Consider the following 23,621-nt stretch of genomic DNA (forward strand, 5'->3'; position numbering starts at 1 on the left):
CTAACTTCTTTCTAACAAGAAAAAGACTTTCAATTATGTTGATGTTTAATCCATAACAAAGCAATGTTAACGACAAGCGAACAGAAAACAGAATGACAAGTTATCGTAAGAAAAGCACGTAAGTAATCATGCGTGACAAAAACATAAACAAAACAATTGTGACTCATAACGGCTATTAGTTAAGTGGTTCGCCACACTACCCCCCCAGACGGAATGAGTTATAAAAATCTAGTGGGTTTACGAGTTTTTCTACCAAATTTGGTTCTGTAATCATAACCGGTTGTAGGTTCGGATGAACGATCGTCTGTAGAACGCTGATTGTTCGTTGTTGTTTTAGGGACTGGAGGACGTCCTCTTGGTTTAGGAATGGATACAGAAACAGGATGGTCGAGATCAAGATGAGCTGGCTTTAACCTGTCAACAGAAATAGTTTCGGTTTCCAATCTGTACTTTGAAAGTTTTATTCCCATGTTGCAAAACTTCGAATGGTCCTTCATAAGGTCTTTGTAAAGGAGATCGATGTGCGTCACGACGAATAAACACGAACTTGGCTTGATTGAGTGCGGCTGGCATTCTTGCTCTGAAAGGACCATGGTGCGACGTAGGAATTGGAGCCAATGATCCTACTCTTTCTCTGAGAAGCCGAAGATTTGTGGTCGGGCAGCTATTGTCTTTAGAGTCTGATATGAAATCACCGGGGACAGTGAGGGGAGCGCCATAAACAAGCTCAGCTGACGATGCCGTAAGATCTTCTTTCGGAGCTGTGCGGATTCCCAATAAAACCCATGGAAGCACGTCCAACCAGTTTGAATCAATGAGTCGTGCCTTAATGGCAGATTTCATTGTTCGATGAAAACGTTCTACCAAACCATTTGCCTGTGGGTGGTAGGCTGTAGTGTGATGAATTTTTGTTCCCAATAATTCGGCAACGGCAGACCAAAGGCCTGAAATGAACTGTGATCCTCGGTCAGAAGAAATGTGAAGTGGAACACCAAAACGGGCAACCCAATTTGACAGGAAAGCTCGGGCACAAGACATAGTTGATATGTCCTCGAGGGGAATGGCTTCTGGCCACCTTGTGAAACGATCTACTATTGTAAGAAGGTAATTGTATCCTTGTGATGGTGGTAAAGGACCAACTAAGTCAATGTTGATATGGTCAAAACGTTTGTCTGCGTTTTGAAATCTTCTAAAAGGGCCCGTATATGACGATTTATTTTAGACTTTTGGCATTCCAGGCATGTTTTGGCCCATTGTCCAATTTGTTTGGAAAGACCATGCCACACAAATTTTTGTGAGATCAGTTTGCGAGTGGTACGTATGCCTGGATGCGAGAGCCCGTGAACCGCATCAAAAAATTTTCTGCGCCAGCTGGCAGGCGCTATAGGTCGTGGTCTACCCGTAGATACGTCACACAGCAATGTAAATTTGCCGTTGCAAAAAGGGACATCTTCGACACGAAGGCCGGTGATAGCAGTGCGGTAAGCCTGTGTATCCTTGTCGTTTAGTTGATCTGTGGCCATAATTTCATAATCGATGCCGTCATTGATGTCGTTAATGACCGCGCGCGACAGGGCGTCGGCGACAGTATTATGCTTACCGGAAATATGTTTTATATCTGTTGTGTATTCAGATATGAAATTGAGGTGACGCTGTTGTCGCACTGACCATGGCTCAGAGACTTTTGACATAGCAAAAGTGAGGGGTTTGTGATCTGTAAAAATCGTGAAGGGTCGTGCTTCGAGAAAATAACGAAAATGTCGTATTCCTAAGTAAACGGCCAAAAGTTCCTTGTCGAATGCACTGTATTTCGTCTCGGGTTTGCGTAGCTGTCTACTATAAAATGCAATTGGCTTCCAAGATCCATTTAACTTTTGCTCGAGAACACCTCTTAAGGCAACGTCCCAAGCGTCGACTGTGAGGGCAGTTGGTGCGTTTGGTTGTGGATGTGTCAGCAAAACTGCATTTGCCAGTGCTTTCTTAGTTTTTTCAAATGCCCATATCATACTGTCAGTCCATTCGGGCAAAACCTTCGACTTCTTGGGCAGGCCGGAAAGTGCTGCGAATAGTGGTTGCATTATTTGGGCAGCTTTGGGCAAAAACCGATGATAGAAATTAACCATGCCAAGAAACTCTTGAAGGCCTTTTACAGATGAAGGGCGAGGGAAATTAGTTATCGCCTTCACTTTATTGGGGAGAGGAAAAGCACCCTCTTTTGTAACAGTATGTCCCAGGAACTCTAATTCGCTTAAACCGAATTTACATTTGGCAGGATTGATAACCATACCGTGGCTTTTTAGCCTTTGGAAAAGATTTCGCAAGTCCTTTTTGTGTTGATCTTTAGACGTACTGGCGATAAGGATATCGTCAAGATAGACAAATACGAAAGGCAAACCTCGACAGATGGTATCCATTAAACGCTGGAATACCTGGGCGGCGTTTTTAAGCCCAAACGGCATGCGGAGAAATTCAAATAGGCCAAATGGTGTGATAATGGCAGTTTTGGGGATATCTTGTTCATGAATAGGTATTTGATGATAACCGCGAACAAGATCCACTTTAGAGAAAATTGTCCTTCCCGCAAGACGGGCCGTAAAATCTTGTATGTTTGGGACTGGGTAGCGGTCAGGCACGGTCATATCATTGAGACGTCTGTAGTCTCCACATGGGCGCCACCCGCCATCCTGTTTAGGTACGATGTGAAGCGCAGACGCCCAGGGGCTATTTGAGGGTCGGATGATTCCGAGTTCAATCATGTTATCAAACTCTGCCTTTGCCGCGGCTAGCTTATCGGGGTGCAATCTTCGAGCCTTTGCGTGCACCGGGGGGCCTTCTGTAACAATATGATGCTTTACCCCGTGTGCAGTGGTCGGGTTGCTGTGGGGCGCGTTAAATCAGGGAATTCGTTCAGAATTTTGGCAAAATCGTTTTCGGCTACGTAGTGAAGGCAAGGCGGGGTGTGCCAGTAATCGTTCTGGTTGGAATACAAGCGTATGTGCTTGCCTCGATAAGTCGTTTGCCCCTGATGTCAACCAAAAGTCCGTGAGAGCGCAAAAAATCTCCCCCGATAATTGCCCGTGAAATATTGGCTAATGTGAAGTTCCAGGTAAAATTTCTACCGCATATAGTCAAAGGCACTTTTCGTGTGCTATATGTCGTAACTGAGGTGCCATTAGCTGCCAAAAGTGCTTGTCCTGGTCGCCCGTAACGACGGTCATGACCGGTGGCAGGCAGCACGCTGACTTGTGCACCCGTATCAACTAAAAAACTGCGTCCAGAGTTTTTGTCTGTGACGTAATAAAGGTTTGAATTGCCGACCGCCAAAGTGGTTACTGACGGTCGGTCGGCTATGGCGTTTTCCGAAACCACAAAAGAACATGGCGGGCGACATTTTTTGGCTTTCTTGCCGAATTTCCTGTGATAAAAACACATTTCAGACAAAACATGAGATGGTTTGAACGAACTGTTTTTTTGTACAGCGTTTGTCACCTCATAGCCTTTTGCAGTTAAAATATCATCTGCTTTCCTTGCCAGCTTCCGAAAATCGTCGCCCGTGGTTGTTAAAATGTCTGTAAGTTGAGACCGGACGTCTGGTGGCAGATGACTGACGAACAAATGGCGAAATAAGAAATCAGGTGTCTTACCTACTGGATACAATGCAAGCATGTTGTCCATAAGTTCTGTCGCCGCTCCATCCCCTAGTCCAGGCATTGAACAAAGGCGCGCAGCTCGTTCACAATCCGTTAGCGAACATTTAGTAGTGAGCTTCTCTTTGAGATCTTGGTACTTGTTCATTTCCGGCGGGTTATTGAGAACATTAAGAATGCTGGCAGCGGTATTTTCATCCAGAGCGGCAACCACGTAGTGGTATTTTGTTTCATCTGTTGTGATATTTCGAACAGCGAACTTCGCTTCGACTTGGTGGAACCAAACGGCAGGATTTTTAGTCCAGAAAATCGGCAGCTTTAATGATACCGCTGTTAGGCCTACTTTGTTGTCTTCACTCATATTCTTCGTTATGTGCGTATTCTTTTCTCAAAAGTATGCTTTTGAGGTCGGGGTCACCATTTGAAGCGAACTAACTTCTTTCTAACAAGAAAAAGACTTTCAATTATGTTGATGTTTAATCCATAACAAAGCAATGTTAACGACAAGCGAACAGAAAACAGAATGACAAGTTATCGTAAGAAAAGCACGTAAGTAATCATGCGTGACAAAAACATAAACAAAACAATTGTTACTCATAACGGCTATTAGTTAAGTGGTTCGCCACAATGTCCGTCTTACCCCATAAAGGTCATAACAGGGCAATTTTCACAAAAGGTTTGAACAGTTTTAGGAAAACTAGAAATTTAAAATTTAGTTTGCACTTTTTCAACTGCAATTATTATATCTTCTTTACACGGACTACCTCTAGAAGTATTTATTTTGTAATTTCTTGGCATAACTTTGGGCGTATTTTATACGCATATGGAAAAAAAATTGGACGGGGTAAGATGAAATTTTACGCCGGGCCTAACTTCTAAGAGACCCAGTATAAATATGGCGATGAGTGTGCTTTTGATCTTTGTTGTAAAAGAGTACTTAGTACCAAAAAATAATTATTTATAAGTTTCGATGACGACGGCCCATTGACATTCCCAACAGACTATATTGAAAAAAATCGAAGAGCGACGAAAAAGCGTGAGGTGTCGCTATTAGGAGGATTTTATTTTGACTGTCCATCATACCCCGGGTGTCCGATTTACCCCGACCTACTATATCAAAAATGAAGCAGCAAATTACCCATTGAATTGAATTGTCCACTTTTGCCTTAACTACTTTAGTTTACTTATGTTTTGTGTTTCAGACATTCTGGGTTGATTTCGAAGGTCCACCATAAAATAAAAAGGTTGAGACCTTTCTAAAACTTTTTGGGTCTTCGTGTTCAAACGTTGTGTTAGTTCACCGTCATGTGCAGTGTATAAAACATGATTTCAATAATGTACTGAGATCTTGTACTTTTCTGAAACACAGCGTAGTTGTTTTTCAAATTATGTCCCAATCGTTGAATTTTTCGATGACTATCTTCTCAAATTTCCTAACGTCCTGATATTGACAGGAATCGATGGAACAATTACAAAAACATTTCAACAACGACTTGTGAAGATAATAAGCCTCCTTTGTATCTTACTTTATAATGAATCTAAGCCAGGGTATTCCAAGGTTGCGAGATTGAAGGGCCGCAAAAACTTTTGAGGGGGTCTCGCGGGTCGCAGTCGGAGAAAATCCAAAAGTGATCAAAACCTCGCGAGTTTACTCACTTTAAATGGTGGTTCGCCATATGATTAAGCCGTCTTATCGGCTTTCCTCTTCCCCGAGATAAATCTGTAAATCCTATCCTATCCTAAATATATTTAGGAATGAGAGTTCATCGTTCTAATCAGTTTTTGCAGGAATCTATATAAAGGTATTTTAAAATTACTTCCCGAGAAATATCGTTGTATTTTCGGTATATATCTTTTCTCGTGTTTGGTTTTGTAATGTCGCTTAAAATTATATTCTCTAGTGACAGATATTACTTGAAAAAACACCAGACACTGTGTTTTAACGTTGTTGTGGGTAAGAAAATACGTTTACTCTCAGTTTAATTCGGTCACCTTTTTTTACACTTATAGTATGATGAATTTATTACTTGTAGCGTGAGCAGGCCTAGTGCTACCGTCAAAAAGCAACTAAGTCCGCCAAATGTGGGAAGCTTGGACCCAGATAAAAAAAACTGGATCGCGCGGGCTAAGTCAGCTCTGCGGTTCTTCACTGCTGTCACATGGCCAACGCTTGAAAATAGAGGAGTGTTTTGACTAAAATAAAGGCACAAAACGTCTTTTAAAATGCGGAGTTACTCGACGCGAGCTCGTCTCATCGGCTTCGTCCCGTCTGCACAGGACAACAAACAAACATCAATCCGACATCGGGATTACGAAAAGGACTATTCCCAGTTGGAATAGTTTAAAAATAAATCAAAATCGTTGTGCCAATAAGTACAAATATTTGCCAATGGTTTAGTAGTAGTGTACGCTAAAATTGTTCTGCGGGCCGCACGGAATGTGTCGCAGTTTGGACCACCCTGATCTAATCAGTTTTTATTTAGCTCGGATATGACAGCTTATCAAGAATCACTCAAAATGCTAAATAGTAATTATTGCCAATATCGGTCGACTGACGACTTGTTATGGGCGACTGATCCCGCACAAGGGTTTCCGCTGTGACAGACCATATCTGTACCTTGGCAGATCATCGACTCTTCTGGCTTATCGCCGAGTAGAAAACAAAAAGCTGAAATATTGTGTTACGACTAAATGTATTCGATATTCATTCATATCATATATAATAGAAAAAAATTCGCGTAGTTGTTCGGCCGGTACCAAAAGTTAACAAACTATGCAACAGAGCATATCTAATGAAACCAGCAAGTGTACCTGTATTTTCTAATCAACAACTAACTTTTCAGAATGTGGTTATCACAGAAAATTTATTTATTGAAAATGGCGAAAACATAGTAGAGCAATTTTACTTCAAATAGTAAATGTATGTCCAAAACATAAGTTTCCGTAAGTTTATAATAGAGCAACCGCCCTTGTGACTCAATTCCTTACACTAGCTTTAAATGTTTGCTGTAATGAAAGGCATTTATTTGGCCACACTTCATCAACACATCAGTATGAAGGACAACATTTCATAAGCTCTGGACTATTTCCTCAACTTCGGTTTTAGATAACATTTGAAACTGTAAATCAGGAGTAACAGTAGCTACTTCTACATTCGTCTCGGTGAGTTTTTCTTCCATAACTTGTTTCAATATCCCAAGAACACACTTTGTTGCTTCTTTTATGGTCATTGACTGGAGTATTGAAAGTGAAAGAAAGTGAGTGTAAGAAAATTGGTACTCCCGTGGTATGTGTACCAGGTTAGGGTTAGGACATAATTTTATTACGATTTCCCTTATTTTAGTTCTATTACGAACGAGTTCGGGGACTGTCTGTGTTAGTTAGCCAAGTGAATACACCCCCTGCCCATAAACTTCCACTTTACACAACTTGATGTATAGTATGCGAACAAAATTGGTTAGCTCCATATTGGTACACACAATTCTGGAGCGCCAGGAAATGAATATTATAAGGCAAAATTTGTGACTGGGTGTTCATTATTGCCAGTATTTATTTTGTACTATGTACATTTGGAGATGTTGTCTTGTGCGTTGTGCTATCACCACATTTACAAGTAGAGAGCCCTGTACAATTTTTGTTCATTCATTCTTATAAAGAATCATTTCGAAATGGTAGCTTTTTATTTGATGCCTATAGTTTGGCCTGATCATCTTCCAAAGAGAGAGTTCATGAAAAAAATATGACTTCCTTACCTTGTGATATTGTTCTTGAAGAGATGTTTGTGCTCCCTCAGATGCTGAACCAATTGCTTTGGCGTCACATAAAATGTAAGTACCAGATGGATCCAAATGGTAAAGTTGAGGTCCTCTCTCATCTAATCCCGCAAATAACAAAGCAACCCCAAATGGCCGACTCTGTGAAAAAAATAACATGTTCAAAATAAACAGTCCAACTGCAAGGCTGATATAATATCACATTGATTTCTTGAAAACATGCCAGAAATGAAATTTATATATCACATACCATAGTACCAGCTTCTTCTTCACCAAACTGTAGTGCTAAATTTGACACAGCTTTAGTGATACTTTCAACTGCCATTTTTTCATTGTATGTAAACCAATGATTCTAAAGCACAGATAAAAATTTTTTTCTCATGACAATTTTTTTCAACTTATTTTATTGAAAGTGCTGGTGGAACATTCTGAGCAAATTTCTTGTTGTGGCATTTGTTGCACAGGTAGAAAAAAGTTTATACTTAATAATGAACCACGAATATTCACCAGCACATTTCACCCTCATCAATACAGTGATATGTCCAATTTTACTTTTCAAAGTGCAAATTTGATTACATCTTCTATATGGTGACCGTACATTTGAACCCATGTACATTTGAACCCATGTGTATATCCGCGGGTTCAATCTATATGCGGGTGTTAAACCCATGGGTTAGGGTTAGTATGGGTTCAAATATCCGTAAAACAAAAAAAAATTCCATAGGTGCAATAGTAGGCAGGTGCAATTGCCATGGGTTCAAATGTACGTGGGTTCAAATGTAATGGAACCCTTCTATATATATATATAGGTTCACTCGAAGACACACTTGGGCGAGTTTGAATGCTCACTCTCAAAGTGCCTTTATGCCTTTTTCGAAAGATTTGAACCAAGAAAAAAAATACATACTTGGGCTTCCACTCTCGCTTTGTCAATCATCGTTTTCGAGTCTGCTATTAAACCACTCATCGCACATCCTGAAAAGAATTGTACCTCATTTCATGTAGGAATGTACTTCATATTATTTCATTTTACCTGATAAATTGACACAGAAATGCCACCAGCATAAACACTGGTAGCTGGTCTAGTTGGAACGTTGCACATACAGACATAGGCATTCGAGAAACAGATTATGATATTTCTGACAATCATTTAGAATTAGACAAAAAATAAGTAAAAATAGAATACTAACCAACATGGCCATCAACTTCAAATATTTTTTCTATGCTGGAAGGTTCAATAAGAGGTGATGTTATTCTTTTTTCAACGGCAAGCACAACACCTTCTGCTGTTCTAATTCCAATAGCTGTGGATCCTAATTTGATAGCTTCAATCGCATATTCGACTTGAAATATTCTTCCTTCAGGTGAGAAGGTATTAACACCCCGATCATATTCAGACCTTGTCATAAACATATTTCAATTTGAAGCTGACAGGAAGAGAGAACAAAGGCAAGAAGATTAGAAATATTTAGAATCAAGATGAAATAAATTAGGATTAAAAATATATTAATGGCATTTCACTATCCTGAAGTCCCATGTAGGATATATATATTCTTCCCGGGGAGAGGATAATTACTGAATTAAGTCATCTTATAGATAAGGTGAATCACAGCCCCTCGTCCGGTTTTCAGTTCTGCAGTTCATGTCTGGAATGAAGATTAGGCCTACGCTACTCAGCCAGTTAAGGTATTTGTTCCATATGCCAGTATGCACAGACTTGATAGTGGAGGAAGCCAGAACTGCCGAAGTGTGGTGACAATGACAAGCGTATTCCTTAGCACGTTATGATAGGATTTAAATATTTATCCCGGGCGAGAAGGAAGCCGATAAGCATAAGATTATTTAAGTACCGGTATACTGGTACCGGTATAAGACGGCTTAAACCGCTTAACCGGCACGGCCTCTCGTCCGGTTAGGTACTATTCCATGTCGGGTATAGAATTAGTTAGTTATAAGATTTTGGAAGCATGGACTTGGTAGTGGAGGAAACCGTAACCGACCAGAGGTTACGTGAACCACCCTACAGCGGAGAGGAGTCCAGCAATCCTCTCGCACATAACTACGGCGCGGCGGTGTGGCTCAACGGGCTAAGCGTTAGGAATACGCTCGCCACCGCACCTCTAATTATCGGCACTCCTCTCCCCGGGATAAATATGTAAATCCTATTCTAACCCCTTTATGTCCATTGAAATGCGTTACAGTGTGTACTGCAGTATCGTACTGTAGCACTTCGTGCTGAGTCACAGGCATGTAAAACATGAATCATGATTTCTTGTGTTAAGGTTCAAAGATCAGCCAGTCAGCGAGTTGACTATGAAATTTCTAAAATGCTAAATATGAGACTTCTGTTTCATGCCAGCTGCAAACCCGACGGATATATACATTATTTTATTTAAACCGCGGGACCGTGATGTTTTTGATGTGATGTTCATTGTTCGCGGGCCACAATAAACAGTGCAATACAAAACAAACACTTTTATTGTGCAAACACATACCGGTAGTTGCCAGACATAGCCATCCCAGGCTAATAGAATCCGCATTAGATTTTTAGTTTTCTATGATGTCTATACTGTTGGCATATATTCCCGACCGAAAAGATAGGAAGCCAGATAATAATTTAGACTGACGAGCACATCATTTAACTTCGCTACTTGCCTCGGCTAGTCATAGTACTAGTCAATTAAGTGACATTAGTATAAAGTATAAGTTTATTTCGAATCCATAATCAGCAATGGACGATGAAAAAATAGATAAAAACAAAATAAAAGTAACTGATTATAGAATGGGGAAAGCGAACAAAACCTAGAGTAAGTTTTGAAACGTACAGATTTTAGATGGAAAGGTATTGATAAAAGAAGTAGTACGTGTTCGCTCACCCAAAAGTAAAAAAAAACTAATGAAGGCACGCACGCACACACACACACAATCATCGAGACATGATACTGTCGGAAGCGAAAAAAGCGAGACTTAAAAGTAAAAAGGAAGGAAAATACACAAACAAGTAAAAAAAAAATGAATAAATTCTTTTGCCACAACAAATTAATAATTTTATGAGGATTGCCAAATTAGATACCGAATTAGTCAACAAGAGTAATGTATTGTGGAGAGAAAAGTATTCCTCAAAAGATATCGTCAAGCTGATTATAATTGGAGTCACCTAATGCCAAATTGCCCAATCAGAATTGCCAAGTTGGATGTATGAAGAGGCCGGGCTAGACCTGCTTCACTCATCAAATAGAAGCCACAACAAGCCAAATAACGTCCAAATTATTTTAAATACTATTAATCAATAACAGTACCGATAATCATAATTAAAATTAATTAGGGCGGTATGATACAGAGGTAGGAAAATTAGTTAAGGGAATATATATGGTGTTTAAGGTTCAAGTAAGGTTTCTGGGGTCATGGATTATAGGCAAGTAACTTTAATTGAGGTTGTTGATCACTGCGGTCAGTTCAAATTCATCACGGATGATTCATCAGTCTGTAAGTTTTGTTGATGTATACACCTTTCATGTTGACATAGATAGCATTTAAATTGATCATCATGACGTCCTGAAAAACGAAAAATATATCTGCGAGTACAATGTTCAATGATTCCATATAAGGAATCAATAGAAAACTACCCTACACCTTTGAGGGGAAGTTGTTGAATTGTGTAAATATAATGATTAATATTAATTAAATATCATTAGACTGCTAGTTGAAAAACCTGAGAAAGAAGAGATTGTGGTTGGGACACAAGAGAAATTGTTCACAAACCATGCAAAAACCTTTCGATGTCGGTCAAACCGCACACATGTATGCCATTATCTTAGTCATTAACATCACACTAACCCTTACACATTTGCATGCTATACAGCATAAATTCGACCAAGGATAAAAACTTTGTACACACGCAGGACACAGCATATAGTACTACAGCAAGTTAAAATGTAGGGGAGAATCCAAATATACCTCGACTGGTCAACTAATTACAATATTAGGTACAGGAGTTAAATTATACCGTCTACAACCCTCACAAAGAATCACACCACCCAAACAGAAAACAAAGTTCACGCATGTGGAATATCAGAAACCCAACATTGAAAAAAAAGCAAACATGCGCATGCAGATATCAGAATGTGAACAGCCATATTAAGGAAAATCTTATGCTATAGAACAAAATAAATGGCCAACTAGAATGCAAAACAGATGGAGAGAGCTCAACTGCTTGTTCAAAATTGATTAGTAATCTCAGAAACAATAACAATAGGGGAGAATCCAAATATATCTCGACTGGTCACCTAATCACAATATTAGGTACAGGAGTTTAATCATACTGTCTACAACCCTCACAAAGAATCACACCACACAAATAGAAAACAAAGTTCACGCATGTGGAATATCAGAAACCCAACATTGAAAGAAAAGGAAACATGCGCATGGAGATATCAGAATGTGAACAGCCATATTAAGGAAAATCTTAAGCTATAGAACAAAATAAATGGCCAACTAGAATGCAAAACAGATGAAGAGAGCTCAACTGCTTGTTCAAAAATAAATTAACAATCTCAGAAACAATAACAATGTTATGGCTGTTCAACATTCTCATGAAAACAATAAGTATGTGCAAGTGCTGAGTGTCCCAAGTTATGTCATGGTCTTTCTTTTGAAGTTGTAGCTAACTACATACGAAAAATATATAACAGTGTGATTCTAATAATAAATTTTGATAATTTGATACCAAGTAGGACTTGACTTTTTTCTGAAAGGATTTTTTGGATTTGAATGTTTTCAAATTCAAGGGGAGAGAATTCCACAGCTTTGGCCCAGTATAACATAAGGCATGCTGGCTCACAGATGTACTCATAAAAGATATGAACAGGTTGGAACTACTTCTTCGATTGGAAGTAATTTTAGTTAGTATGTCGTCAAAGCAGTTTGGCAAGGAATTGTTATGGAAATCATGGACTAATGATAATACTTCAAATTTCATTATATCTTCAACTTTGAGTATATTTAGCTTTTTATAGAAATGATTTACACTTTCACGTTTACCTTTCCTAAGAAAAATTCTTAAAAAATTATTACAAATACTTTGCAATTTTGAGACAAGTGTTTTATTACCATGGAGCCAGACTGAACAACAATATCGGATATGGCTGAGTAGTAATGATTGAAACATTGCTAGTAAAGCTGATTGATTAACACACTGGGATACTTTGGCAGCAACTGCCAAGTTTCTTCTTGTTTTACCAATAACATGCAATATGTGTGATTTCCAAGACAGATTTTCATCGAAGATAACTCCTAGAAATTTTATTTCTTTCACTCTTTCAATTTCATTGCCATTGAGCAGCAGTGATTTTGTACAACTCACACTTTTATGCTTGCTTGGATGGAATAATACAAATTTAGTCTTGTTAGCATTAAGAGATAATTTATTAACTAACATCCAGCTATGAATGTTGGCTAGTTCGTAGTTTGCAACTGTGAACAGATCTTCAAGGTTTTCCCCATGAAGAATCAAGTCAGTGTCATCAGCAAACATGATTGACTCAAGAGGATTTCAGACACCTGGACATATCATTAATGTAAGCTAGAAAAAATAATGGACCAAGTAAAGATCCTTGAGGAACTCCGTGCTTCATGACACAGGTATTTGTAGAGAATGAATTGTCATATTGCACAATTTGTTTTCTGTCTTGCAGGTAGCTCCTGATCCAATTGAATGGGACGCCTCTAATTTCATAGTGATAGAGCTTACTTAGAAGGATGGAATGGTCAATGGTGTCAAAAGCTTTTGAAATATCAAGGAATATTCCAATTGCATGTTGTTTGCCTTCAAAAGCCTTGGTTAGTTTGTGTACCAAAACATTAGCAGCCATAGCAGTGGAGTGTTGCTTGCGGAAACCGAATTGATGCGAGTGGAAAACATTGTTGGTTTCAAAGTAGTTCGACATTCTACTATACACTATTTTTTCAAGAATCTTAGAAAACGACGGTAGAAGACTAATCGGTCTATAGTTCCCAAGATCTGAGACACTACCCTTTTTAAAGAGAGGAAGAACTTTAGATGTCTTGAAACTTTCAATGAATAATCCAGTAGATAGTGAGAGATTGAATATGTATGCCAGAATATCAGTGATGTGTTCTGGAATATATTTCAATATTTTGAATGGTATACCATCGATTCCAAAACTTGACTTGGGCTTCATTTCGCGTATAATATTTTTTATTTCTAATGCTGTAGTAGGCCTTGAAAACATGGATGACGATTCTTGCTTCCCAAGATATGAAATATAATTTTTGTCACAGCTAGCTGGTTGTGGCATATTGTCGAGCAATCTTTGTGCCACTTGGGAGAAGTGTTCGTTAAATTTATTTGCAATTTGTGTATTACTGCATTCAAGTCCAATCAAAGGACATGAATTGTTTTTATTTTTACCGATTAGTTCATTAATTGTTTTCCATACTGCCTTAATGTTGCCTTTGTGAGAGGCAAATTTGGACATATAATAACTTGATATCATTCTTATGGAGAAGTCGAGCATAAAGATTCCTGCATTCATTATAATGTGACTTTTGTTTGTCATCTATGTTTTTATTGTTTATTAATTTCTTATAAAGTTTTTGTTTGACTTTGTTGAGTTTGCGTAACTCAGTATCATACCAAGGTTTGTTTAAACAGTAGAGAATTTATCAAAAAATTTTTCAAAGCATATGTTTGGATCCTGTATGCTGTTGAAGTCATCAATATCAATGGAATTCAATTCATTTATAAAAGTATTCAAGTTGGACGAAGTAAATTGGCGACGAAGTGTTTCAATTCTGTTTTGGATTTGCTTTTCTAGGAGAGAGCATTGTACAATTGGCAAATGATCGGAAATACATTCTGCTAAAACAGCACTGTTAATTTTTTTTTATCATATACGTTTGTCCAGATGTGGTCTATACAGGTAGCAGAACTTGAAGTTATCCTGGTGGGACAGTTTATCAGAGAATAATAGGCCAGACTGTGCATAATATCAACAAATAGGCTGGTATTCATATTGGACTCATCAATAAGATTATAGTTGAAATCCCCCATTATATAATTCGACCTGTTCATCTTTGAGAGAACTTGGGACAAAAGATTGGAGAGGGAGTGGTCACTTTTTTGTGGCTTTTGGGCCAGGCCACTGAAATGGGGCCAGGCCACGGAGAAATTGGGGCCAGGCCACGGAGAAATAGGGCCGGGCCACAGAGAAATTGAGGCCGGGCCACAGAGAAATTGAGGCCGGGCCACGGAGAAATCGGGGCCAGGCCATGGTGCTATGCAGTAATACGGAGCCACACTCAAATTCTGGTATGAAAAGTGGATTAGTCCTATTTTTTGTGTGTTTAACAGGTTAGTGATGATCTTGAAGGTACAGGCAAACCTTATTAGTGAAAAGAATATGCTTGAATCACATTTAACCGAGAATTTATTGCCTGGAAATACAGGATAGAAAATGGAGCCACAGACTAGAGCAGTTCAGTAATATGGAGCCACACTCAAATTCGTTTTGAGAAGTGGATTAGTCTTATTTTTTGTGTGCTTAACAGGTTAGTGATGATCTTGAAGGTACAGACAAACCTTATTAGTGAAAAGAATACGCTTGAATCACATTTAACCGAGAATTTATTGCCTGGAAATACAGGATAGAAAATGGAGCCACATACTTGAACAGTTCAGTAATATGAAGCCACACTCAAATTCTGTTATGAGGTGTGAATTAGTCTTATTTTTTGTGTGTTTAACAGGTTAGTAATGATCTTGAAGGTACAGGCAAACCTTATTAGTGAAAAGAATACGCTTGAATCACATTTAACCGAGAATTTATTGCCTGGAAATACAGGATAGAAAATGGAGCCACACTCAAATTCATTTTGAGAAGTGAATTAGTCTTATTTTTTGTGTTTTTAACAGGTTAGTAATAATCTTGAAGGTACAGGCAAACCTTATTAGCGAAAAGAATTCGCTTGAATCACATTTAACCGAGGTTCATATATAGGTTATAATATATATATATATAGGTTCATAGTTTGTATATTTGAAAATCTCGTAATTCTCGACTTTTTAAGTTTACTTTTATTAAATAAAAATATAAGATATCCCCCGAAAATAAACGCTAGTGTTATTTTTTGGAAGAAAATTGAAATGAGACCCAGTCTTATTTTTGGGGAAACATGGTATATCTGTAGACTGTATACAGGTATATGGAGCCATACTTGATTTCTGTTATGGAGATGATTTTGTATTTTTTTTTTTCATGGTTTTTAACAGGCTAGTAAAGATCTTCAAGTTACAGGTAACCATAATAGTATGAAATCATGTTTGACTGTCTGAAAAGTAAATACTTTGAAATTTGTTGCCTGGAAGTGCAGTTTAAAAAGTGGATTCATACAGCGAGGTGATTCAGGGACGCAATGTCTGAATGTTGTCGGAAGTGGATTAGTCATAGTTTTTATTTCATATAACAGGTTTGTAATGATGGTTAAGTTACTTTACAACAATAGTACCATAAGATTTGTTTCACTTTTTGGGGAATTAATGTTTTTTGTTCAGTATATATGCTGATATGAGTAATGATCGCAGTGAAACAGATACTACACGATAACTGAGGAATGTATACAAGAATTCGGCTGTAAGAAGCTGGTATCATATCAATTTGATCATAGATTATGAATATGAAAGATAATTTGTAGTTTACATTTACCAGGTTGGGAAAAATATTTCAAGCTTATCTTACTCAAACTATTTATAAGTAATACTCATATCATACTATACATTTTAGCCTAATATTACAATGTATATTATTTATTAGATAACATTAGCTGGCGCACTGGATTTTTCATTTAAGACTGGTTTTGGGGGAAGCTTTGATTCACACTTTTATATTCGTTCGTCATTCAAATGGTTTGAGTAGAGATTTAAGTATATATTTGTTTTTGAGTTTGTTCTGCAATTTTTTACGGTTGAGACAAAGCTAGAAATACTTATTAATATTCCTTATATTTTTATATCCACCTGAAGCATGCATAACATATTTGTATTATATTCTTGTGATGATTACTACTACATACATAATTGGATCTGATTTCAGGGATTGTTTAAATTGATAAGGAAACCAGGAATCAAGCGAAAAAGAAGACATAAAAATATATTCCGAACGAGATTCCACTACAAAGATTAAATACTAAAATAGATGGAATAGTATAATGGTAAGATTTGGTATTATTTGCCTTGATCACATCATTGTAACAATAACTGTACAGATGAGACCTGAATACAATCTCCATGGTTAAATTTTTTTGTTCCAGTCAAGATTGTGTCTAATAGTCGTCTAATAGTCAAGTCTGAATTTTGTACATTTGTTTTCCTAAAATAACATTTGCAAGTTCTTTCACAATTTTTCTTGACTATTTGCTATTTTTATACTGTATAAAATTTCATTTCCAAGAGATGTTCTCGCAAGATGTTTTTTGCAAATGGTGTTCCCTATTAAGCACTTTTTTTTATAAAATTGTAAGATGTGAATTTTTTGCCACTATCAGTTTCATTTTTAAATTTTGCCTTAATCACTAAGCATTGTAAAGAAATACATGTAATGCCTAATATGTATTAATTGTATCACATGATAAAAAATTGTTCAGTATGGCTTTAACAAATAACATAATTTTTGTGACATCTCAGGTGCTCACGTCGTAACGACATGCAAACAGTTGTCGTAGTTTCCATGTTATTGATTTTGCTTCTCCAAAACATCGCGTACATAAAACAATAGAATGACGTGGAATTGGCAAGTGTGGTATTATGGTTGCTCGAAGATTTATTCAGATTCTACGTACCTCAATGTGAGTTTGACGTATTGTTTGTACTGAGCTTTATAGCAGGACATAGGCAACAATAAGTAAAAACAGAATAGAATATAAAAATTGGCCCATTCCATTTGTTTCCTAACCTAATGAGTTTTTGATAATGAAGTGATCTGCGATGTATACAAATCAGGGATGGACCAAGCAGTCTTTGGTCCAGGGGTTCTCAACCTGGGGTTTGCGAGAAGATTTCAGGAGGTACTTGGATGGCAGTCGAGTTTTCGTGTGTTGCTGTTTTTAATATCCTTTATTACTACCAGAGGAAAATGCGTGCCGATTGAAACTGGTTGCCAATTGAAACATAGATTTTCCCTGATCTTGCGTTGTGATTGTGACGTAAACAATGTGAAATTCACAGCAAATACAGCGTGCTGCGAGCACTGGAGACAGTGATATCCTTATTGAAACTTGAGAGGGATTTCAAGAATTTATTAGTTAGGGCAATATTAGTAACAGGGAAATTAAATTTAGTTTTATCTGGTCAATACATTGTTGTTTCAACAAATTGTTAGTCGATATATCACAACTTTGTTCAGTGTCACATTACTGGGGGTTCGCATTGATTGTTTCGTGCGTGGGGGTATTTTGTAGAAAAAGGTTGAGAACCCCTGGTCTAGTCGAATAAACACCATGTTTTATTGAATCTTCGTTAGATTTGAATTGACTAGTTGACAATGATAAAAATGATGTAATAATTCTATATGAAACCTACATACTTCCTTCTGTTGGATAAATTTCATCCCATATTGTTGCTAACAACGTGCCATAAAACCCCACTCCCTAATATCACCACCATTTAATTTTACGTTTTACCTGTATTCTCAAAATGGTGTGCAGGATTAAAAAGTATTTATTGGTGAAATAGGTATTTTGATTCCCAGTACTGTAAAATAATAAACCACTCAAGTCATCAAGAATTTTAACATAATTTTTTTGTTTTATAGCTTGGAGAGAAGAAGAAATTAAATCATGGTGTCTGCTATGATGCAACAATACGGACTCTATATAATTTTGGTTTTATATTGTGTAGGAGATACTCAACCTTACCAGTGTAGTTGCTAAAATCAAATTTGAAAAAATACCAAATTGAATTTTGAGAATTTTCCCTTGAATCTCTAAACCAGTTCCAGTCAAAAGAGTCTTACAATTTCCTTGCTTATGATTATCTAATATGTGTTTGTACTACTGTTACTTTTCCGATATATCTATGATGACTTATAATGAAAAAACAGTCTTATGATTGAACATTTATCCCTGATATTCATTACGCTGAATATAATTGAAGTAATTATCGGTAATAGGAAAGTCTTAAGATGCTAACAAAAAGGACCCCCTCAGAGATGAATCTTATTTTCAAAAAGAGTATGTAAGGATCCTGCCAATCTGGTGTTTGCAATTTTTTTTGCATATTTTTCAATAAATGAAACAGTTAATCAACTGGTATGCATGGATCTTGTTTTCTGTTGGGGATAATGTATAACGGAGAAGAGTAGTCTTTTTTGTATGTTGAGTATTGGGATACTAGTGGTTGTGATAGCGTATACCAGCTACCGATATGTTGTGCCTGCAATTTGTATCACAAATCTAAAACATCTTAGTGTGTAAACCCCTGTCAATTGCCTATGCAATACAGGTAGAACTACACAATTTATCAGTACGTACTTCATTTAATAATAGCATTTGAGTCACTGGTGGAATTACTCACTGATCTATTAACCATGTATTGTATGAAAATAATTAAATAACAACACATATTCGCTAAAAAAATTAACAATCACAAAAAGGTATGCAACAAGCAATACATATAACTTATTTATTTATAGTTTTTTTTAACATATAGACACCAGTTCACGCTACAGTAAAAAGACAATGAATGCGGTGAGGAATATAAATATATAGATACGGTGACCAGTAGAAACACTACAATAATGTATCGTTCGCAATATAACCCCCTCACATAAGTAATACATTGGGTGAGCAAACACGTGCTACTTCTTTTATCAATACCTTTCCATCTAAAATATGTAGGCTTTGAACTTTACTTGAGGTTTTGTTTGCTTTCCCGATTCTATAATCAGTTACTTTATCATTTGTTTTTATCTATTATTTTATCGTCTATTGCTGATATTATTTTATCGTCTATTGCTGATTATGGAGTCGAAATAAACTTATACCTCTGCATTTGTAATGAGTAAGTGTTCGAATACAGCATTTTCCCGGGTTGTAACATACGATACGGTTCAATTGTACAGGTACCGTACATGTCTTAACATTACCAGTTTCCACATTACTTATAAACAAAAATATAACTAAACAAATACGGATGTCTTAACATTACCATTGCGCTGGCCTGGCCCCAAATATTCTGAGGCCTGGCCCCATTTTCTCCGTGGCCTGGCCCCAATTTGTCCGTGGCCTGGCCCAATTTTCTCCGTGGCCCGGCCCCTTATGTGTGGCCTGGCTCCAAAGCCACAGAAAAGTTATCACCCCTGTTGAAAGATTGGGTCTAAAGTTAGCATTGTTCAATTCATCAGTTAGTGGTGATCTATATATAGTACCGCAGGTTATTGTTTTATTTTCTAATGATATGTCAATAAATATGGATTCAAAAACCTTCTCACACATGATAGTGAGATCCTTACGGACAATGTATTTCAGGTCATTTCGAATGTACAGATCAACACCACCACCTCGGTGATGAGATCTACTATTAGAGATGAAAACATATCCATCCAATGCATTGAAGTGGCCATTTGTATCAGATACAATCCATGTTTCATTTATGGCAATTACATGTGGCTTACAATTCACTGAATTTACTAGTGCTTCAGATTTTGTGTAGTTTTTGAAGGAGGCTAAAGATCGGATATTGATTGAAAGAGTCATGAAGCCACTTAGTTTTAGACTATCATTGAATTTAAGGTCATTGACATCACTGGAGCAAATATACTGATTTGAGCTATTGTACATGAAAACACTGTCTATCAGTGGCGGCGCGTCAATAGGGCCACCAATGCCCCAGTTGTTTTTTCGGTATAATAAAAAATATTCGAAAAATACCTCAATATCGGTTGCACAGACTGTCTACACTAGCCATATTCTCCCGACATGGTTCATTTTTTGCTCGCAAATCCTTCGCCGAACGTCCGACGCCGATTTTGCCCCGGTTGCTCATTGTATATCGTATTCTCTCTTTTATCTTCCACTCGCCGCGTTTGTCTCGTTTGTTTTCTGTTTCTTTTACTACTTTACCGATCGGGGCCAGCCCCGAAATTATGACGACACAATGCCGACGTTTCTTACGACAACGTGTTGACATATTCACGCATTCCTTCTCGTTCGTTGGTTGCTTGAAGAGTTGATAGTTTCCTCGCCTTCGTTTTTGTCGCTTGTTTCGCTATTTGAATCAGTTAGAGACCTTTAGTCCATTTGCTTTCGATTTTCCACATTCCTTTTGAGCTCCTCACTTCTTTCCGGCTTCGCATTTCTTAGCCTTAGACCTCATAATGAATAAGGTTGATGCACTACTTCGCAATCCGTTTTCGCAGCTGCCGCTGGAACAAAAATTAGAGGTACAACGTCTTGGGCCTTATCAACCAAAAAATGGTTCACTGGAACAATCCCATGCCGGAGGAAAGCGTCGGCGTACATTCTGCGCAGAAACTTGGTATAAAAAACACGAATGATTGTGTTACAGCGAGGACAAAAATGCACTTTTTTGTTTTTATTGCCTACTTTTTGCTACCGCCCGTGACTCACGTTGGTGTAAATTTGATTTTAGAGATCTTAAACATCTTTCCGAGCGTGCCATGGATAATCAATCTTCTATGGAGCATCTGGACAATGCAGTAAAATAGCGAACATTCGGAAATGTTAATATTGCAGCACAGTTGGATGAAGGACGCGCGGTTTCTATTCGTCGGCACAACCAAAACGTCGAGAAAAACCGCCATGTTCTCGGTCGATTGATAGATGTTTTGAAGTTCATTGGCTGTCACGAGCTGTCCCTCCGTGGGCACGATGAACGGGCTGGCTCTTCTAATAGAGGGGTATTTTTGGATATGGTGGAATACACCGCATCCCTAGATACAGTATTGAGAGATCATCTTGATGCCGCAACTGTTTCGAAAGGGACATCTAAGGATATATATCCAAAATGATTTGCTCGACTCAATGTATAAAATTTATTTACAACATTTGGCTCTGGAAATTGAGAATTGCCAGTTCCTTTCGATTCAGTCTGACGAGACAACTGACATCACGTGCGTTTCCCAACTGGCTGTGATTTTTCGGTTTGTGAAAGATGGTAAACCTACCGAGAGATTTCACAGCTTTGTACCAATCGTTGATCGCACGGCTTGCGGGATATCGGCTGTACTGAAAGAAGTGTTACAGCCTTACAACGCGAAGTCAAAATTGATAGCTCAATTTTATGACGGCGCGGCAGTCATGAGTGGGTCGAAACATGGTGTTCAAGTTTATATAAAAGAAGATTTTCCTCATGCGCATTTTTTACATTGTTATGCACACCAATTTAACCTCGTTATTAAAAATATGTGTCTTGATACCCCTCTCGTCCGTACATTTTTTGCAAATGTTTCGGGGTTTTCTTCATTTTTTTCCGTTTCGCCGAAGCGCTCTGACCTCCTTCGCCAGATATGTACCCGCCGTCTCCCAGCTTGTGCACCAACACGTTGAAACTTCCAATCACGCGTGGTGCAGGGCGTGTCCGAAATTAGGTCTGAGCTCATTGAGTGTTTCAATGGCATTCCGAGTTCTCCGGTTTGGGACGAACGCTCTGTGAGGGAGGCGGCAGGTCTAAAGCGTCTGCTAGAAGATGGTGAGTTTTCATTTTTTCTCGCTTTTTCCTCCACAATATTCTATCAAGTGGATGTCTTATACGGCGCATTGCAGTCAAGGCTAATGGATGGAGCGTCTGTGCAGTCGTGTATTTCAGACTTCTGCGATGCTGTATCTCGTATCAGGGAAACAATAAAATACGACGACACATGGAGTGCTTCTTTACGCCGCGGGCAAACAACGCAGCGTTTGATTTTGTCTGCAAAGGAATGCTGTGACATTCTGGTGAATCAAATAGGCGATCGTCTGCGCACTGAACACCTTGCCGCGTTCTCTTTGATGAACCCCAAAAATATTTCAAAATTTGCACGTCAATTTCCCATCCATTTGTTGGCTACTGTCTCCAAATTTTACCCCATGATAAATGTGGGTAAATTGGAAAATGAATTGCGATGTATATACACCAATCAAACTTTTTTGAACACCACATCAACTTGCGCGCTCTAAGGTTCCTCATAGATAACACTCTAGTAACTATCTTTGCGGCGTCTGCAAAATTTCTGGACATCATTTTGACGACGCCTATTTCTTCCGCCGACGCAGAGCGAACATTCAGCACGCTGAGGCGTATTAAAACGTATATCAGAAACACAATGAAGCAAGATGGATTAAATTCCTTGGCTGTTTTATCCATTCACAGAGACGTTATTTCTGGGATGCATGACTTTAATCAGCGCGTTATTGAGCATTTTGCTTCCAAGAAACCGCGGCGTGTTGCATATATGTTCAAGCAGTAGAAGTCTAGCAGCATATATATCTATGAGTGAGCGACGCATGTCCTTATCTTTGCATTACCTTTCCTTTCTTCATAGTAACGTTTAAAACCTTATTTTAGGTTTTGTCTGCTTTCCCGAAGTTTCTGTTAATATGTCATTGTATTTATCTGGGTAAATATTGCCTTTCCTTTTGAAAGAGGTTTCAAAATAAACTATGTCTATATTTATTGATCCCTTGACTTGGACCGGTTTTAAAGACACTTTTTTATCGTTAAAAATTGTCATCGAATAATTTATAATAAAATAGTTGATAATTTGAAGAGGGGTGACAGAATAGTGTTTCTCAGAGATGGTAGTTTGGAAGGAGCTTGTTCAAACATACATGGTAAAATATTGGCTAATAATATAAAAACTTTCAATTATAAACTTATGTGGGACATTCTTTCACTAAAAGTTAAACCAAGGATTAGACATATTACTGGAAATGATTTATGTGTACTTTGTTCTCAAGAACCAGAATTTCTATCTCATTTATTTTGGAACTGTGCATTTACACAAAATGTATATGATTATGTTTTTTCTGTCGTATTAAAAATAAACAATTGCGAGTTAAAAAATATTTATAAAACATGTATTTCACTAGAACTAAATAATCAGTGTTTTTCACATTCATCACTAGTTGAACGTAATGCAGTCATACTTCTTCTGTGTACTGCAAGATATAAAATATGGTTGCAAATGTT

At 37.8% G+C, this 23,621-nt stretch overlaps 2 protein-coding genes and 1 long non-coding RNA gene across 6 annotated transcripts; 1 reads left to right on the forward strand and 2 right to left on the reverse strand.

Moving 5' to 3' along the window:
- Positions 1-2,934: 2,934 nt before the first annotated feature.
- LOC120330027 (uncharacterized) lies at positions 2,935-4,008 on the reverse strand. The gene has a single exon (XM_039397212.1). It carries the CDS (start codon positions 4,006-4,008, stop codon positions 2,935-2,937), a length of 1,074 nt encoding a protein of 357 aa, XP_039253146.1.
- A 2,484-nt stretch (positions 4,009-6,492) lies between these two features.
- Positions 6,493-8,873, reverse strand: LOC120330162 (proteasome subunit alpha type-5-like). Of its 2 annotated transcripts, XM_039397011.2 has the most exons (5): positions 8,611-8,872; positions 8,328-8,395; positions 7,671-7,772; positions 7,400-7,561; positions 6,493-6,880 (listed from the first exon to the last, which is right to left on the reverse strand). In XM_039397011.2, the coding sequence occupies exons 1-5, from the start codon at positions 8,831-8,833 to the stop codon at positions 6,716-6,718; spliced, it is 720 nt and encodes a 239-aa protein (XP_039252945.1). In that variant the 5' UTR covers positions 8,834-8,872; the 3' UTR covers positions 6,493-6,715. The 2 variants fall into 2 exon arrangements, with proteins under 2 accessions (XP_039252945.1, XP_039252946.1); XM_039397012.2 differs by lacking the exon at positions 7,671-7,772 and having other exon boundaries at positions 8,611-8,873.
- Positions 8,874-14,960: 6,087 nt separating this feature from the next.
- LOC144430804 (uncharacterized) lies at positions 14,961-19,879 on the forward strand. Of its 3 annotated transcripts, none has more exons than XR_013479736.1 (4): positions 14,961-15,907; positions 15,993-16,648; positions 17,121-17,281; positions 18,247-19,875. It is a non-coding gene; the product is annotated as an uncharacterized LOC144430804 (long non-coding RNA). The 3 variants fall into 3 exon arrangements; XR_013479737.1 differs by having other exon boundaries at positions 14,993-16,146; positions 16,531-16,648; positions 18,247-19,874; XR_013479735.1 differs by having other exon boundaries at positions 15,001-16,648; positions 18,247-19,879.
- Positions 19,880-23,621: the final 3,742 nt, after the last annotated feature.

Source organism: Styela clava, chromosome 12 (assembly GCF_964204865.1).
Source record: "Styela clava chromosome 12, kaStyClav1.hap1.2, whole genome shotgun sequence".
Classification (NCBI taxonomy): Eukaryota; Metazoa; Chordata; class Ascidiacea; order Stolidobranchia; family Styelidae; genus Styela; species Styela clava.

What these genes read in the sequence shown, in the direction of transcription:
- LOC120330162 (XM_039397011.2), bottom strand. Translation starts at nt 8,833, where the DNA reads ATGTTTATGACAAGGTCTGAATATGATCGGGGTGTTAATACCTTCTCA. An exon ending in AAGCGAGAGTGGAAGCCCAA is followed by an intron (nt 7,773 to 8,327) that starts GTATGTATTTTT and finishes TCTGTGCTTTAG; the next exon opens with AATCATTGGTTTACATACAA. An exon ending in TTCAAGAACAATATCACAAG is followed by an intron (nt 6,881 to 7,399) that starts GTAAGGAAGTCA and finishes TCAATACTCCAG; the next exon opens with TCAATGACCATAAAAGAAGC.
- LOC120330027 (XM_039397212.1), bottom strand. Translation starts at nt 4,008, where the DNA reads ATGAGTGAAGACAACAAAGTAGGCCTAACAGCGGTATCATTAAAGCTG.